General features: G+C 45.3%; 1 protein-coding gene across 3 annotated transcripts in view; it reads left to right on the top strand.

The window, feature by feature from the left end:
- The window catches only part of PFKFB3 (6-phosphofructo-2-kinase/fructose-2,6-biphosphatase 3), a 100,784-nt gene extending 84,519 nt beyond the window's left edge, over nt 1-16,265 (top strand). The window contains exon 16 of one of the 3 annotated variants that reach the window (XM_084651877.1): nt 14,056-16,265. In XM_084651877.1, the coding sequence (XP_084508003.1) occupies nt 14,056-14,359 (304 nt within the window). In that variant the 3' untranslated portion in view covers nt 14,360-16,265. The remainder of the gene's footprint in view (nt 1-14,055) is intronic. The other 2 variants (XM_084651876.1, XM_084651878.1) reach the window with 2 other exon arrangements.
- Nucleotides 16,266-16,839: the final 574 nt, after the last annotated feature.

Here is a 16,839-nt window from a genome sequence, read left to right as displayed (position 1 = left end):
TCATACACAGGGGCACTGGAACAATGTGTATAGTGGGGGGGCTGAGAGCCATTGAACCAAACTCTAAACCCTGTATACGATGGGAACCGCTTCAAGCCAGGGGTGCAGTTGCACCCCCAGCACCCCTTCTTCCAGCACTTCTGATCGTACAGAGCAGTTTCTTCAACATTCTTCAGCTTGCTACAAAGTATTTCCAACCTGCTCGGTTCTTTACCTGGCTACAACTAGAACTATTTCTAGCGTTTCCAAAAATAAAATTCCCTTCCTAACAGGAGGTCTCGTTTTCCAGCAGGACTAATCATAGAGCAGGTCAGTCTCGGTCGTGGTTCCTATAAAGCAGGGGTCCCCTGACGTTTTCCTAGGGCAGACCCTGGCTCAACAATGTAGCCACACTTCCCCGCCGATTTGCAATCGCTCCGACCTCCTTCCTTCCCATGCATAGGTGCTAGAACGAGGGGTACTGCCTCTCCCCCTGGCTTGAAGCGGTTCCCATCATATACAGGATTTATAGTTTATAGTTTGGTTCAATGGCTCTCTGCACCCCCACTCCACAAATTGTTCCAGCACCCCTGCTCCCACAGGTAGTTGGCTAGTGTCCCTGGAGAGACACAGCGATTGCCTGCATGGAAATGTAATGTTTGGCCAGAGTGGAATGTATTGTTATCTTGCTCTTAATACAATAAAAACAAAGCCGCGTAGCCCAGGACCGTGGGACAAACCAGCTCTCTACAGACCACCAGCAAGTGCTCCACAGCTCTGTTCACAAGGGTAGCATCCCCACTACGCTTCTCGACCCCCACCCAAACAAAACACATTCCCCGCCCCCCGCAAAGACGCCCCCCTGCCTGTTCTGAGGCAGAATATGAGTACGGACACCCGGCTTAACTTCGCTGCAGCAGGTGGCTTGAGTCAGCACTCTAGCCCCCCCTCAAGCGGGAGCAACAAGATTTCAGAACAACAATTGAGTTACACAGTGGGATTGGATTAGCAGCACAGAGTGATTGGATTAGCCACTGCTGAATTGTTGCATGACTGCCTCAAGCATCAGCATCACTTGGGTCAGCTAGTTAGAGTTTAGCTAACTGTGCTATGAAGATGTATCCTCAGTGGCCACGCGCTAGAGGCATAGAGCACAGCCTAACCCCAGAGAAGAGTAACTATGCAGCCAGTGGGACAAAGGAGAGATGGAACCAGAGAGATACTTTCTACTCCACAATCTCCAAGGAAGTGTGACAAAGATTTCCATACGCTATCAGGAAGCATAAAGGATGTCTCAAAGAGTGAGGACGAAAGACGGTGTTGGACCCTCAGAGAAAGGAGAGCGATGGCAGAGATGGCCTGTTGCAGGAATGTCACAGCGGATCAATCCCCAAACACAGTGTGTGAAATGCCCTCCTGGGTGTATCATACCCACTGACAGACGCTCCACAGACCTGTCTTTTCCCTACACTTTAGCAACACTTGGCAAGCTTGTCCTGCCAATCAAACGCCTAGTGAATTTGACCAAAATCGATGGAACTAAAATGTATGCCAATTAAACTGTTTTAGGTTTCTAAAGATCACCCAAAGACCTTGAGTCAAAGCTGATGGTGACTCGTGCCATTGATTTCCATTGCCTTCAGATCAGGCCCTCTGAGACTATTTCGTAACTTGCCCCCTTTCCTTGGGGACAACCAGACCCAAAGCCAAGCACACAACTAGAGATGGGCTAGTTCGTCTTTTCTAATTCTAGCTTCCTTGAGTCTGTGGGCAAGCTAGTTAATTACACAGAAAAACTAGTCTAGGTCAAACGAGTTGGTGATCCCAGCTCAGTTCCTAGCAAACACGTAGCTATGAGACAGAACCTACCAACTCCTAGTTAAAGGGTTTGAGAAGATAATTTGTTGGCAGTCTTAGAAGACTCACTACAAGCTTCCCTATTGATCATCATTGTCCAAGGTCCAAAAATTGCATGGACCTTGTTGAATGGTGGGCCTACAGATCAGCATAGATCTTTACTGGAGAAGCTTGCATTGCGGCTGCCCATTCTGCTTTTGGATAAATAAAAGATCTCAGTTTCATGGATTTTTAACGCCAGACCTGGTACCAGTGCTAAATTCATGTTCAAATCCATGTCAATGGAGCTTTACACAGGCCAAGCATCTGGCCCAAACAAATGGCTGTGACCAAAAAGTATCACTGAAGTTTAGACACGAGCAGAAATGATAATCATGATCGAGTGAAGAAACATCACCCTGGATGAAAGTACTAGAATGTGTGCAACCAAAAATCCAGATGTTCCCAGAAGCAGTTTAAATCCCAGAGGTAAGGCTGTGATTTTGGTCAATATAGGGACTATTTCCAGATATGGGCCTTGCCTTTTCACTGCTCTGTCTATCAAAAGAAATAAGTCAACAGCAAGGAACCTCCCCCCGCCCATCATAAATGTGATCCAAACCAGACTTCGTGCATACATTACACCCTCCAACATTGGAGGCTGATATGCAAGCAAAACCACCGTCCTCAGATGGATTTTGGCTAGCAAGGAACATTATTTTCTCCAGGAGGTTTAAAAATACTTAGTCCTCCCCAGATCGAAGGGTGCTTAGAACAGGGCAAGATGGATTTAACCATTTGCATCTTGTTGCATCTCACCACGCCGCCCGTCATGTGTGCCCTTATGGTGAAGTTCTACAGGATGTAATAGCAAATTACATTGCTGCAGTGGAATGGGACGATGGTACGAAAAGACCTAGAGGAAGGATTTCATGCGCTATTGAATGCTCTGGGGCAGATCCTCAGCTGGTGTAAATTGTCGAAGTTCCATCCGTGGAGCTCTGACATCATGCACCAGCTGGCAATCAGCTCCTGTGGCACTGAAGAGTAATTTCTGTAGAACCCTAATGAATGGCTGTCCAACCTTATTGGTTTCATCTTGATTAAATTTGGTCGGGGTTTCCCATAAAGGGATGCCACTATTTAGGGCTCTTACTCAAATAGAATCATAGAATACCAGAGTTGGAAGGGACCTCAGGAGGTCATCTAGTCCAACCCCCTGCTCAACGCAGGACCGATCCCCAATTTTTGCCCCGATCCCAAATGGCCCCCTCAAGGATTGAACTCACAACCCTGGGTTTAGCAGGCCAATGCTCAAACCACTGAGTTATCCCTCACACTGAGTAGTACTTTACTCTGAGAGTAATATACAATGAATGTGAGTAAAGCTATCAGAATCTAGCCCTTTTTTGTAAGCTCCTCAGATAAGGGACTTTATTTTCTCATTTGTCTGTAAGGTGTCTAGCACACTTTGGTAGCCACATAAATATGTAATAAAATAATAAAACAATAATCAAACATCATTGTTAATTTGTAATAACGGGCATTTTCCAGGTTTATTAAACCAGCACACGGGTTTATTGCAAGCACCTATGAGCATGGACTCTACAACAAACCCTATGTCTTGGCAGGGGGTTAGAGTAGATGACCCTTGTGGTCCCGTCTAACCTTATGGTTCTATGACAGAGACCAGTCTCAGATCTCCCATTAGGACTGAGCTGTCATGCAGAGGCCTGTACTCTAAGTTGTCCAGGGTAACAAAAGTCTGATTCAGTCTGTCGCATAAAATGGTCTGTAAAAAAAGCCAGCAGTAGTCGGCGACAAGTGGACCAGGACAAGTTGGATTGTGTACGTTAAAAGTACTGTAAGAAGGAGTCTTCCAGTTTCCTCCTAAAGTCCTGGGCTAGTGAGACGTAAATAATAGGAAGCAAGGCAGAAATAATTTACTCCAACTAAAGGTGGGCGGGGCCCACACAACGTCACTGTTTACTATTGTAAAGTTTCATTAAGATCTTCATTTGTTTTGGTGCCCTTATCCACCCAACAGGTCACATTACCATTCGCCCAAAGATTTTACTTTGTATGCAGCTAGAATTCATTGCAGCCCGCTTGACACCACACTCGCCCCCTTGCACTGAAGCTCACAGAAAAACGGAGGGAGATGCTTTCGAAACGCCATGCACAGCCAGGGAGGTGGTAATGGACATGCTATAAAGGGCTGTCTGTCTGTCTGGCTGCAGTTTCCACGATATGCATCTGAGGAAGTGAGCTGTAGCTCACGAAAGCTTATGCTCTAATAAATTGGTTAGTCTCTAAGGTGCCACAAGTCCTCCTTTTCTTTTTGCGAATACAGACTAACACGGCTGCTACTCTGAAACCTGTCTGTCTATGGTATCTCTAAGGCCCCTATTGCTACCGCATCTAGGCACCCTAGATGGCTTGCTGGGGGGGGCGGGGCGGGGGAGGGCATGTGTAAGTCTATACAAAGAATCCATTTCAGCACGTGAAGTGGTGGTGGAGGGAGGGCTAGAGAGGACAGGGAGAGTGTGTCTTCTGCATGACTTAACAATTTCGACAGCTCTTCACGCCGTAAGGGAAATGTGTGTGTGTGTGTGTGTGTGTTCTGGGAGCGGGTGTCATGCTGAGTAGCTGTGTCTGGAATTTAGGCCAATGCTATTCATCCTTTGGAATGCAGCACACAATTGCATGTCAGTGTCTGAATATTTGAAGCCCGGGGCCGCCGGGTCCTCATGAATGTGCAGTGCAGCACCGCAGCATGGCTCAGTAGAATGCTAATTGCTTCTTCCCAACTGCTGGAAAAGATGCCCCATTGTAAGATGCCAGCCCCTGCCAGGCTCACATACAACCCCATTGCTGCTTTCTTTCCCTGGAACAGCCTGCCAGTGCAGTTTCTGCTGCCTCGTAAGACCCATTGCACCGTGGTCTGTCAGCTACAGGACCACAGCTGATGATTGGTAGGCAGAAGATCAAGAACTGCAAGGATGCCAGCCAGCCGGCCTCAGAGGAACTGGGCTCTTTGCCACAGCTGAAAAGCTGGGCTGAGTGTGAAGAGCTGATTTGGTGGTGGAAACCTGAGCTTGTGTATTCCAAGTTCATCTAGAGTCACCTTTTCTTTTCATGCAAAGGCTGCTGGCCAGACAGCTCTGGAGTCTGAAATCATCTATTGATGCGTATCTGCAGCATAGGTATTGGCTTCCGCCACACTGCTGGGCTGATCTGTCTCCATGGTGTGCTGATTTGTAGGGCAGTTCAGTCTCCATAGCCCAGTCTGTCCTAGGCACCTCTGCTGAGACTGCCAGTTAGAGGGCCAATTAGTGCTCACAATGCTGACACTTTCTGTGATGCGGATAGCTGTCCGCTATGAATAAACAGAGACCAACACATTCATTTTGAACAGGCCACTGATCTGCCTTCAGATAATAACATGAGTCATCCTATCTGTGCATCACTTGTGGGTTTTGAACCGAGAAAGCAACACTAGGTCAAGCAGCAAATAAATAAACAGACTCCAGGAAAAGACATTGAAATGTTAATGTGCAACAATGAAACTGACTTCCTAGTGAAATGCAATTTACGGTCACTTAACATTGGGCTCATGACACTATTGTTAAAAATCCAGCAGACCCATACAAACATTTTACATACAATTGCTTCTTTGAATGTGTTCTATTTGGAGACTTGTGGGACTCACTGCTGCAGGAGTCTGAGGTCAATGCTGTGGAAGGCTTTTTAAAATGAAAGGATAGTTTTCTGATAAATGATAAATAATGTCTCTGAAAGAGTTTTCTATCAAAAATGCAATTTTGTCCAAATTAAAATGTTTCATGGGGATGTGTTGATTTTGATTGGGAAAAGGCAGACTGTTTTTTGACTTTCTTGTTTTGTTTCGATAACATTGAAATAGTTTGTTCTGATTTATTTTATTTAGACATTATAATATATTACAATATAATAATCTACGTGCAATGAATCAATGTTACCAAAATGAAATGTTTTTTTCTGTAGCAAAATGAAGTGCTTTGACATTATCAAAAGGAAGTGATTGGACATTATTGAAATGAAACATTTAGATGGTTCTGACTTTGAAAAAAAATCAGAATTTTTGCACCATGTGGAATTTCAAACTTTCAACTTTTAATTTTGATTTGGAATGATTTTTTTTAAGTTTGAAATTTCTCATGAAACAGAAATGCCACTTTCTGACCAGCTCTGCTATTAGCACATAATTCATGCTGGATATGAACAAGCTATAGCCCACCGGACCAGGAGGATGAGGTAGATGAGGCTTTCTTTGGACAACTAACAGAAGTTTCCAGATCACAGGCCCTGGTTCTCATGGGGGACTTCAATCACCCTGACGTCTGCTGGCAGAGCAATACAGCAGTGCACAGGCAATCCGGGAAGTTTTTGGAGAGTGTTGGGGACAACTTCCTGGTGCAAGTGCTGGAGCAACCAACTAGGGGCCGTGTTCCTCTTGACCTGCTGCTCACAAACAGGGAAGAATTGGTAGGGGAAGTAGAAGTGGGTGGCAACCTGGGCAGCAGTGACCATGAGATAGTTGAGTTCAGGATCCTGACGAAAGGAAGAAAGGAGAGCAGCAGAATATGGACCCTGGACTTCAGAAAAGCAGACTTTGACTCCCTCAGGGAACTGACGGGCAGGATCCCCTGGGAGGCTAATATGAAGGGGAAGGGAGTCCAGGAGAGCTGATTGTATTTTAAAGAAGGCTTATTGAGGGCACAGGAACAAACCATCCCGACGTGCAGAAAGAATAGCAAATATGGCAGGCAACCAGCTTGGCTTAACATAGAAATCTCTGGTGAGCTTAAGCACAAAAAAGGAAGCTTACAAGAAGTGGAAACTTGGACAGATGACTAGGAAGGACTATAAAAATATTGCTCGAGCAAGCAGGGGTATAATCAGAAAGGCCAACACACAATTGGAGTTGCAGCTAGCAAGGGATGTGAGGGGTAACAAGAAGGGTTTCTACAGGTATGTTAGCAACAAGAAGGTGGTCAGGGAAAGTGTGGGACCCTTACTGAATGGGGGAGGCAACCTAGTGACAGATGATGTGGAAAAAGCTGAAGTACTCAATGCTTTTTTTGCCTCAGTCTTCACAGACAAGGTCAGCTCCCAGACTGGTGCACTGGGCAGCACAGTATGGGGAGGAGGTGAGCAGCCCTCAGTGGTGAAAGAACATATAGTTAAGGACTATATAGAAAAGCTGGACATGCACAAGTCCATAGGGCCAGATGCAATGCATCTACGGATGCTGAAGGAGTTGGCTGATGAGATTGCAGAGCCATTGGCCATTATCTTTGAAAACTCATGGCGATCGGAGGAGGTCCCAGACAATTGAAAAAAGCCAAATATAGTGCCCGTCTTTTAAAAAGGGAAGAAGGAGAATCTGGGGAACCACAGACTGGTCAGCCTCACTTAAGTCCCTGGAAAAATCATGGAGCAGGTCCTCAAGGAATCCATTTTGAAGCACTTGGAGGAGAGGAAGGTGATCAAGAACAGTCAACATGGATTCACTAAGGGCAAGTCATGCCTGACCAACCTGATTGCCTTCTATGATGAGATAACTGGCTCTGTGGATATGGGGAAAGTGGTGGACATGATATACCTTGACTTTAGTAAAGCTTTTGATATGGTCTCCCATAGTATTCTTGCCAGCAAGTTGAAGAAGTATGAATTGGATTAATTGACTATAAATTGGATAGAAAGCTGGCTAGATTGTCATGCTCAACGGGTAGTGATCAATGGCTCGATGTCTAGTTGGCAGCAGGTATCAAGCAGAGTGCCCCAGGGGTCAGTCCCGGGGCTGGTTTTGTTCAACATCTTCGTTAATGATCTGGATGATGGGATGGATTGCACCCTCGACAAGTTCACGGATGACACTAAGTGGTGGCGGGAGAGGTAAATATGCTGGAGGGGAGGGATAGGGTCCAGAGTGACCTAGACAAATTGGAGGATTGGGCCAAAAGAAATCGGATGAGGTTCAACAAGGGCAAGTGCAGAGTCCTGCATTTAGGACGGAAGAATCCCATGCACTGCTACAGGCTGGGGACCGACTGGTTAAGCAGCAGTTCTGCAGAAAAGGACCTGGAGATTACAGTGGATGAGAAGCTGGATATGAGTCAGCAGTGTGCCCTTTTTGCCAAGAAGATTAATGGCATCTCGGGCTGCATTAGTAGGAGCATTGCCAGCAGATGGAGGGAAGTGATTATTCTTCTCTATTCGGCACTGGTGAGGCCACCTCTGGAGTACTGTCTCCAGTTTTGGACCACCCACTACAGAAAGGATATGGAAAAATTGGAGCGAGTCCAGCGGAGGGCAATAAAAATGATTAGAGGACTGGGGCACATGACTTACAAGGAGAGGCTGAGGGAACTGGGCTTATTTAGTCTGCAGAAGAGAAGAGTGAGGCGGCATTTGATAGCAGCCTTCAACTACCTGAAGGGGGGTTCCAAAGAGGATGGAGCTAGGCTGTTCTCAGTGGTAGCAGATGACAGAACAAGGAGTAATGGTCTCAAGTTGCCGTGGGGGAGGTCTAGGTTAGATATTAGGAAACACTATTTCACAAGGAGGGCGGTGAAGCACTGGAATGGGTTCCCTAGGGAGGTGGTGGAATCTCCATCCTTAGAGGTTTTTAAGGCCCGGCTTGACAAAGCCCTGGCTGGGATGATTTAGCTGGGGTTGGTCCTGCTTTGAGCAGGGGGTTGGACTCGATGACCTCCTGAGGTCTCTTCTAACCTAATCTTTTATGATTCTATGAACAACCAAATTGCACTAGTCAGGGCATAAACTGATCATTGCAGCTATCAAGACAGAATTTTGACCCTAATACAGAATTGAACTGTTGGTAGAGCCCTTACCTGGTTTGTTTGTGGATAATTATTTCCCCTTCTTCTGAAGCATCAGGCAGTGATCAATCCCAGCAACTGGACATTGTGAGCAATTGTATTTCCATTCAACAATCAGTCACCAAATCCATTGACCTAACGTAGGCTTGAGTCCTTTAAACTTCGGCCCAGAGCTGCAAAGGTATTTAGGTGCCTAACTTCCACTGAAATCAATGGGAGTTGCCTACATACCTTTGAGGCTCTGGGCCCTACTCCCATGTGGAGTGCTTTACTACCCTGGATAGCTCCTTTGAATAAACTGGAGTCCCTCGCAGTTGTAAAGACTACAACGTTTATGTCTTGCTTCTGGATGCAAAAACATCTTTGTGCCAAGACAAAGTTTGGGACCTGTCAAACCTATCTACTACCTATATTGCTATCTGGGTCAGAAATCTGGACCCTCTTGTAGGCAGGCTTGGAGTTGCTATCCAGATGCGCTATCAGCACGAAAATGTCACAATCTAGCAGAGATCTGGCCTTCCTCCAATTGCTCATCATATTCAGAAGCAGCATGGCATGCTCTTCAGCCGTGTCGCCAAGATGGACCAAGCCACCCCAGCAGATTGTGCTCTCAAACTGACACACAAAGTGGTGTACACCCTGACCTTACCTGGCACTGCTCGCAGGGCCACCCCAGAGATTCATGGATTTGTAGGATTGGGCCAGATCTGGGAACTTCACTACACAATGCCTGGTGCGATGCCATCAACTGTGGTCACTCTGGCTGGTGCAATGGTCCTCCGTAGACTAGGCATGTTTTATGACAAAAAGTAGTAAAGACTATGCCAGTAGCATGGTAAGAATTGGGCCCTTGATCATCTCCTTTGAATTAGATACATTTTACTACTGAGTCCCTGTTAGTTGAAATTTGGGAGAATTTCCTGTTGTTGCTTGGTTCTAACCTCAACGATCATGATTACTGGTTAAGATGGATGAGGATATTCCACCTCTACAGACATTAGGCTGCACAAATGGCAGATGTACTGACTCCAGATAAATGCATTCACTTTTTATTTAAACTAATTCTCTGAGAGGTCAATGCAAAATGTACAAAGGATCCAGTAAAATTAACTAGGATTAGTCAGTTACAGAATTCTTCCTGTCCCTAATGCTAATACACCTTTTATAGCTTTTCAGTCTAAAGAGAAAGTAGCTAAGCCTGGGAGGAGTGGCATGCCAGGTACTGTAGCACAGGCTGAGGGTTCAGTCCTGCCCCATATAAGCCAATGACAAACCATCTTCTGATTTAGATGGGAATGGGCGCAAGCTGTGAATTGACATAGAAGGGTAGGGTCATTAATTTCAGTTTGCTAAGGTTTGGGCTAATGCCTGATTCACTTTCAGTACAAGTAGATTCACACACACCCAAGCCCTGAGTTTCAGTTTCAGACCAATCCCGAAACTCAAAGTGAAACCAGGTCATAACAGTCAAGACTCACCCAGCTTTGCCTGGAAACTCTGAGGCTCAAGAAACTGCCAATTTCACATGGTTTTGATGCAAAATCATAAACCAGATTCACTCGTAACTATCTGGTTTGCAATGGAAGCAGGCAAACTGCACTGTTTCCGGTTCCATGGTGGTCATTTTGCACAGAGCGTCTTGAGGGCCTGTTTTATAATGTCAGGGCAATAAAAGCTTCCCCCGAAAGAAAGCTGTTGTACAGCAAGCAAAACCAATGTGTGTTGTGCCTTCCCAAGGAAAGGAGATGTCCTGCCCTGGGTAAGGATAAAAGGGGTAAAAAAACCCAAGGATGATGCCATGGTAGAGATCTGCTATAGACCACCTAACCAGGAAGAACAGGTGGGTGAGGCTTTTTTGGGGTGAAGGGATCATGAAATGGTGAGTTCATGATACTAAGGCATGGTAGGAGGGAAAACAGCACAATAAAGATAATACATTTCAGGAAGGCAGACTTGAGCAAACTCAGGGAGTTGGTAGGGAAGATCCCATCGGAAGGGTGCCTAAGGCCTTGTCTACACTACACAGTTTTGTCGACAAAACTAAAAGCCAGCTGTTGTTGACAAAACAGTGGAGGGGTAGACGCTGAAATGCTCCTCCCACTGATGTAACTCGCCTGCGATGCCGACATAATAAAACCACCTCCACGAGAGGCATAGGGCTTATGTCAGTGTAGTTAGGGTGATGCAGTGTCTGTGTAGACACTGTGTTGCTTACATGGGCTGTTGGCTTTCATTCTTGTCAATTTCATAGCTTACTGGAGCCGTCAAATTGACAAGAAAGCAGCTGCTGCCTGGTATCCTCTCCAAGCTGAGCTGCCACCCAGGCTCTTGGCTTGGGCTGTTGCCCAGATTCCCTGCTCCTCACATGGAGCCCTGCTGCCTCCGGGGTCCCGGCTCCCTGCTCCCCACTGGGAGCATGGCAGCTGACCGGACTCTGGGTGTGGATCTCCCCACCGGAGGTGAGAAGCCCTGAGCAACTTTCCCCCTGCTCCTGGCTGGGATAGAGGAGGTGAGAAGCTCTGCAGAGCAGCTGGTGTACTGGTGGGGAGCTGCATGGAGTGGAGAGCCCTGGCTCTCAATCCCCCACACTGCCTCTCTTCAGTCAGGATGTGCACCACCGACAGAAGGAGGGTAGTGTGGACAATAGCCACTGTAATAATTAATGCAGTGGCTGTAAGTTGACTTATCTTCGTAGATTTATCTTTGTAGCATAGACATAGCCTTAGGGGGAAACCAGTTTGAGAGCGTTGGCAGTTTTTCAAAGAGACATTATTAAGGGCACAAAAGCAAACAGTCTCACTGTGTAGGAAAGATAGGAAGTCTGGCAAGAGGACACCCTGGCTTAACCAGGAGATCTTCAATGATCTGAAACGCAAAAACAAGTCCCACAAAAAGTGGAAAGTAGGTCAAGTTACGAAGGATGAGTATAAAAAAAATCCAAAAAACCCACACAAGCATGTAGGGACAAAATGAACAAGGCCATGGCACAAAATGAGATTAAACTAGCTAGAGACATACAGGGTAACAAGAAAACATTCTACAAATACATGAGAAGCAAGAGGAAGACCAAGGATAGGCCCGTTACTCAATGAGGAAGGAAAGCCAATAATGGAAAATGTGGAAGTAGCAGAAGTGCTAAATGCCTTTTTTTGTTCCAATTCTCACCAAAAGGTTAGTAGTGATCGGACATCTAACATAGTGAATGTCAGTGAACAAGAGGTAGGATCTGAGGCTAAAATAGGGAAAGAACAAGTTAAAAATTACTTAAACAAGTTAGATATCTTCAAACCGGCAGGGCCTGATGAAATACATTCTGGAAAACTCAAGCTGCTGACTAAGGAGATATCTGAGCCATTAGCCATTATCTTTGAAAAGATGTGGAAGATGGGAGAGATTCCAGAGGATTGAAAGAGGGCAAATATAGTGCCCATCTATAAAAAGAAAAATAAGGCCAACCCAGGGGAATTACAACCAGTCAGCTTAACTTCTGTACCTGGAAAGATAATGGAGCAAATAATCAAGCAATCAATCTGCAAACACCTAGAAGATAATAAGGTGAAAAGTAACAGTCAGCATGGATTTGTCAAGAACAAATCTTGTCAGACCAACCCGATAGCTTTCTTTGAGAGGATAACAAGCCTTGTGGATGGGGAGCCGGGTATAGAGGTAAATGTGGTATATCTTCACTTTAGTAAGGCTTTTGATACAGTATTGCATGACCTTCTCATAAACAAACAAAGGACATACAACCTAGATAGAGCTACTATGAGGTAGGTGCATAACTGTTTGGAAAACCATTTCCAGAGAGTAGTTATCAGTGGTTCACAGTCAAGCTGGAAGGGCATAACAAGTGGGGTCCCACAGGGATCGGTCCTGGGTCCGGTTCTGTTCAATATCTTCATCAACGATTTAAATAATGGCACAGAGAGTACACTGATAAAGTTTGTGGATGTTACCAAGCTGGGAGGTGTTGCAAGTGCTTTGGAGGACAGGATTAAAATTCAAAATGATCTGGACAAACTGAAGAAATGGTCTGAAGTAAATAGAATGAAATTCAATAAGGACAAATACAGAGTACTCCACTTAGGAAGGAACAATCAGTTGCACACATACAAAATGGGAAATAACTGCATAGGAAGGAGAACTGTGGAAAGGGATCTGAGGGGTCATAGTGGATCACAAGCTAAATGTGAGTCAACAGTGTAACACTGTTGCAAAAAAAAGAAAACATTAGTCTGGGATGTATTCTCAGGAGTGTTGTAAGCAAGACACGAGAAGTAATTCTTCTGCTTTACTCCGTGCTGATTAAGCCTCAACTGGAATATTGTGTCCAGTTCTGGGCATCACAGTTCAGGAAAGATATAGACAAATTGGGGAAAGTATGGAGGAGGGCAACAAAAATGATGAAAGGTCTAGAAAACATGATTTATGAGGGAAGATTGAAAAAATTGGGTTTGTTTAATCTGGAGAAGCGAAGACTGAGAAGGGACATTATAACAATTTTCAAGTACATAAAAGGTTTTTACAAGGAAGACGAAAAATTGTTTTCCTTAACCTCTGAGGTTAGGACAAGAAGCAATGGGCTTAAATTTCAGAAAGGGAGATGTAGGTTGGACATTATGAAAAACTTCCTAACTGTCAGGATAGTTAAGCACTGGAACAAATTACCCAGGGAGGTTGTGGAATCTCCATCATTGGAGATTTTAAAAAAGAGATTAGACAAACACTTGTCAGGAATGGTCTAGTTATTACTTAGTCGTGCCTTGAGTGCAGGGGACTGGACTAGATGATCTGCTGAGGTCCCTTCCAGTCCTACACTTCTGAGCCTTTCTGGCTCTGTACCACCTGAGGTTTCCCTTAGGCTGGAGGAATCCTGCGCCAGACAATTAAGATCCCAGGGTAGTGTAAAGCAGCTGTAGCAGGGGCCAGGATATGGCCCTGTTGCTTTTGTATGAGCTCATGTCCTGAACAGTTGCAGTCATTAAAAACCTGATTTAATTTTCTGCAAGAGTAGGAAGTTTATCAATCACTGACATCCTGGCCAGCCTTGAATATGTGCAATCTCATTTTGCCTACCTATGTCCTCCAGAGTTGCAATGGGCTATGACACCTTTCTTTACTTGCTGTGCTTTGATCAACAGTTGTCTCATTCTACCCCAGAAATGACCGCATTTTAGTGGTGGGCAAAAGGATTCCTATCTGTCTGTCTGGCTTAGGTTTTTCTAAGGTGTCTGTAACCAAGGTACATGAATACGAGTATGTATCTTAATTTCTCTATTAGTCTGGTGCCTCTTTTGATCTTTTATTTCATAATTCATTCATAATTCATAATTCATTATCATAATTCCTACAGCTGGAGCGCAGCTGGGACTGGACAGCTTCCTCCCCCAAACACTGATGAGGTCCAGCACCTTGCCATTGCTCCATACTGGGGATCACCTGGTGCGTGGAGGCATGATCACCTGGAGAGATTATCTGAGAGCGCTCCACGCCTGGCTGAGCAAACAGGAAGAGGATTTTCAAAATTCCCAGAGAATTTAAAGGACGGGTCCAATGGTTGGTCACCTGAGGGCAGGGCAGTAGAGTTCAAAGTGATGACCAGAGTGGCTAGCACAGGCATTGTGGGACACTTCTGGAGGCCGATCAGAGCACACTAACAGACCAGGGCATCCACTCTGGCATCGCAATGCTCTAGCGGGGGCGCAGCAAATGTTATTCCACTTGCCGAGGTGGAGTACCAGGAGCAGACCAGCCACGGAGTCAGAGTGCTCTACGTGCCTTGCCAGTGTGGACGGGGAGTGACCTAGTGCACCCGGGGCTCCTTTATTGCACTGTAACTCGCAAGTGTAGCCAAGCCCTCAGTAAGCATGAACTCCAGAAAGAACCTACCACTCAGGCCTCAAAGCAAAGTTAGGCCTGATCTATACTAGGAAACTAGGTTGATATAACTATGTAGCTCAGGGGGGTGAAAAATCCATAGCCCTGAGCGACACAGTTAAACTGATCTAACCCTTGGTGTAGAAAGTGCTAGGTGGATGGGAGAATTTTCCCATTGACCTAGCAACTGCCTCTTGGGGAAGTGGAGTATCTGTCACGATGGGAGAACCCCTCCCCTCAGCGTAGGCAGTGTTTTCACTGATTCACTGCAGCATTTTAAGTGTAGACAAGCCCTTAAACCAGTTTGGTTTTGATTCCAAAACTTTCCAGGGGTCCAGTTGATTATCTTGCCGTGAGTGAGCTCCTGTAACTGAGACTAAACAGACAACTGCCTCCTTGAATTCCTGGGATTAGTATTTGTAAGAATTGACAATAGGCTGTATTAATTTCCATGCTTTTGATTATGGACTATATTAATTTGATGACTTGACAAATTGGTGATTCAATTCAGTATCACTGCTAATCTATTGATTTATTGAGTCGATTCCAATTTGTGAGCTTGATATTATAATTGTGTTTTCTTAATTAGTTCCATAAAAGTTCATAGTAGTTAGGCATGGTGATAAATGTGTTTGATTGCATGTTTGCTGGCTTATTATCTTTTAATAATTTCCAAACAAAGTACACAGAGCAGAGTCTACTTTCAAATAAGCAAGTTGGGTCAGAAGCCTTGAGGACAAAGGTAACTTAGCCAAAGTATCTCAGAGCCACTTGGCTTGTTCACTGAATTAAACCTTTGGTTTCTTATGCATGGTGGGTAGAGTCAGTAACTGAGCTTTGCATCCCTTTCTGCTCTTGTCAGCAAAAGCAAAGAGAAGAGCTTGGCTTATGTGTGAGGGACTGGTGAAGGGGTTAGGGGAGGAGGGACTAATGGACTGGATAAGGAGTGGAAGATGGGGGAGAACTGCTGGTTTTGGGAGGTTTAGGTAGTGTAATATACTTTGTGCAAGCTCCATTCCAGCTGCAACACAATGCCATCCAAGATCGCCTGGCCAGAGCCATCCCACCACCCGTGAACTCCCCCATCCCCAGAACTGACAGCCAGTTGCGACCGGACACCGTCATCGCCAATGAGGACCGGAAGAAGATCATCAGGGTGGATGTCACTGTGCCCTTTGAGAACAGGATCCCCGCCTTCCAAGATACCCGAGCTCGAAAGAAATATTCCCCTCTAGCTGAAACCTTGAGAGCTAAGGGTTACCAGGTTCAGACACACGCGCTGGTCGTCGGAGCCTTGAGTGCATGGGACCCCGGTAACGAGTGAGTGTTGAGAGAAAGCGGACTCGGTCAACGCTACACTCGGCTGATGAGGCAACTCATGGTGTCAGACGCCAGCAGATGGTCGAGGGACATCTACATAGAACACATCACTGGACATGGGCAATACCAGAAGGGATGAGCTGGAGTGCCAATGAGAAAAGCAATGGGGAAAGTAACTGAAATACTTTCCTCATGGATTGTATTTTCCAAATAGATAATCTACCCTAAATGCTCAATTCCTGAGGGACTATTTACACTCATTCCTATATTTGCTTTCCACAACCAACTCTCTGTATAACTTTTCATGAGTGATGTACCCAAGTATTCGGATTCTAATATCTAAACTGTATTGTTACATTTATTCACCTAAATTTGGGTTATTGCTGATTATGCACTATATATATCTTATGACTTTAAAAACAAAACCTTGTATTTGTGGATAATCTAAGCACTATACCCACATGTACAGACACTCTTTTCTTAACCTGCGTATTATATAATTTTTTAACATTAGGTTTAATAAAATTTTTATACTTTGTGCAACATGCATGCGTAATTTATGCAAAGTTCATGATTAATTTATGCAGCATTTGTGCATAATTTATGCAGATGTGTCATCCCAGACTTTTTGCTGTGGTGGTGTAGATGGGCCTTCTCCCTTTGTGCTGCCACAGCAGAGGCAATCAGCTTCAGAGCTCTTGCAAACCATCCCTCGGTTTCACTGTCTGGGGGCTGGTGGAAGGGTACCCTCAGGGAAAGACTCTCGGCTCTTGAATTCACTTCCCCTTCTGGTCTGATGGTCCCCTCTGCTCCACGCTGGTTCCCTACCCACATAATTCTGCTTGTGCCAGTGGCCTTACTCCTAACTTAAAGCTGTGACAGGCAGGGAACTATCAGGTTCTTCATTGGCTCATGAACATAAAATTTACTTCGTTAGGTG

The sequence above is a fragment of the Lepidochelys olivacea genome (genome assembly GCF_965140295.1).
Source record: "Lepidochelys olivacea isolate rLepOli2 genome assembly, chromosome: 1".
In the NCBI taxonomy this organism is placed as follows: domain Eukaryota; kingdom Metazoa; phylum Chordata; order Testudines; family Cheloniidae; genus Lepidochelys; species Lepidochelys olivacea.
The sequence above is the reverse complement of the archived record's forward strand: the minus strand, read 5'-3'. Positions and strand labels throughout refer to the sequence as shown.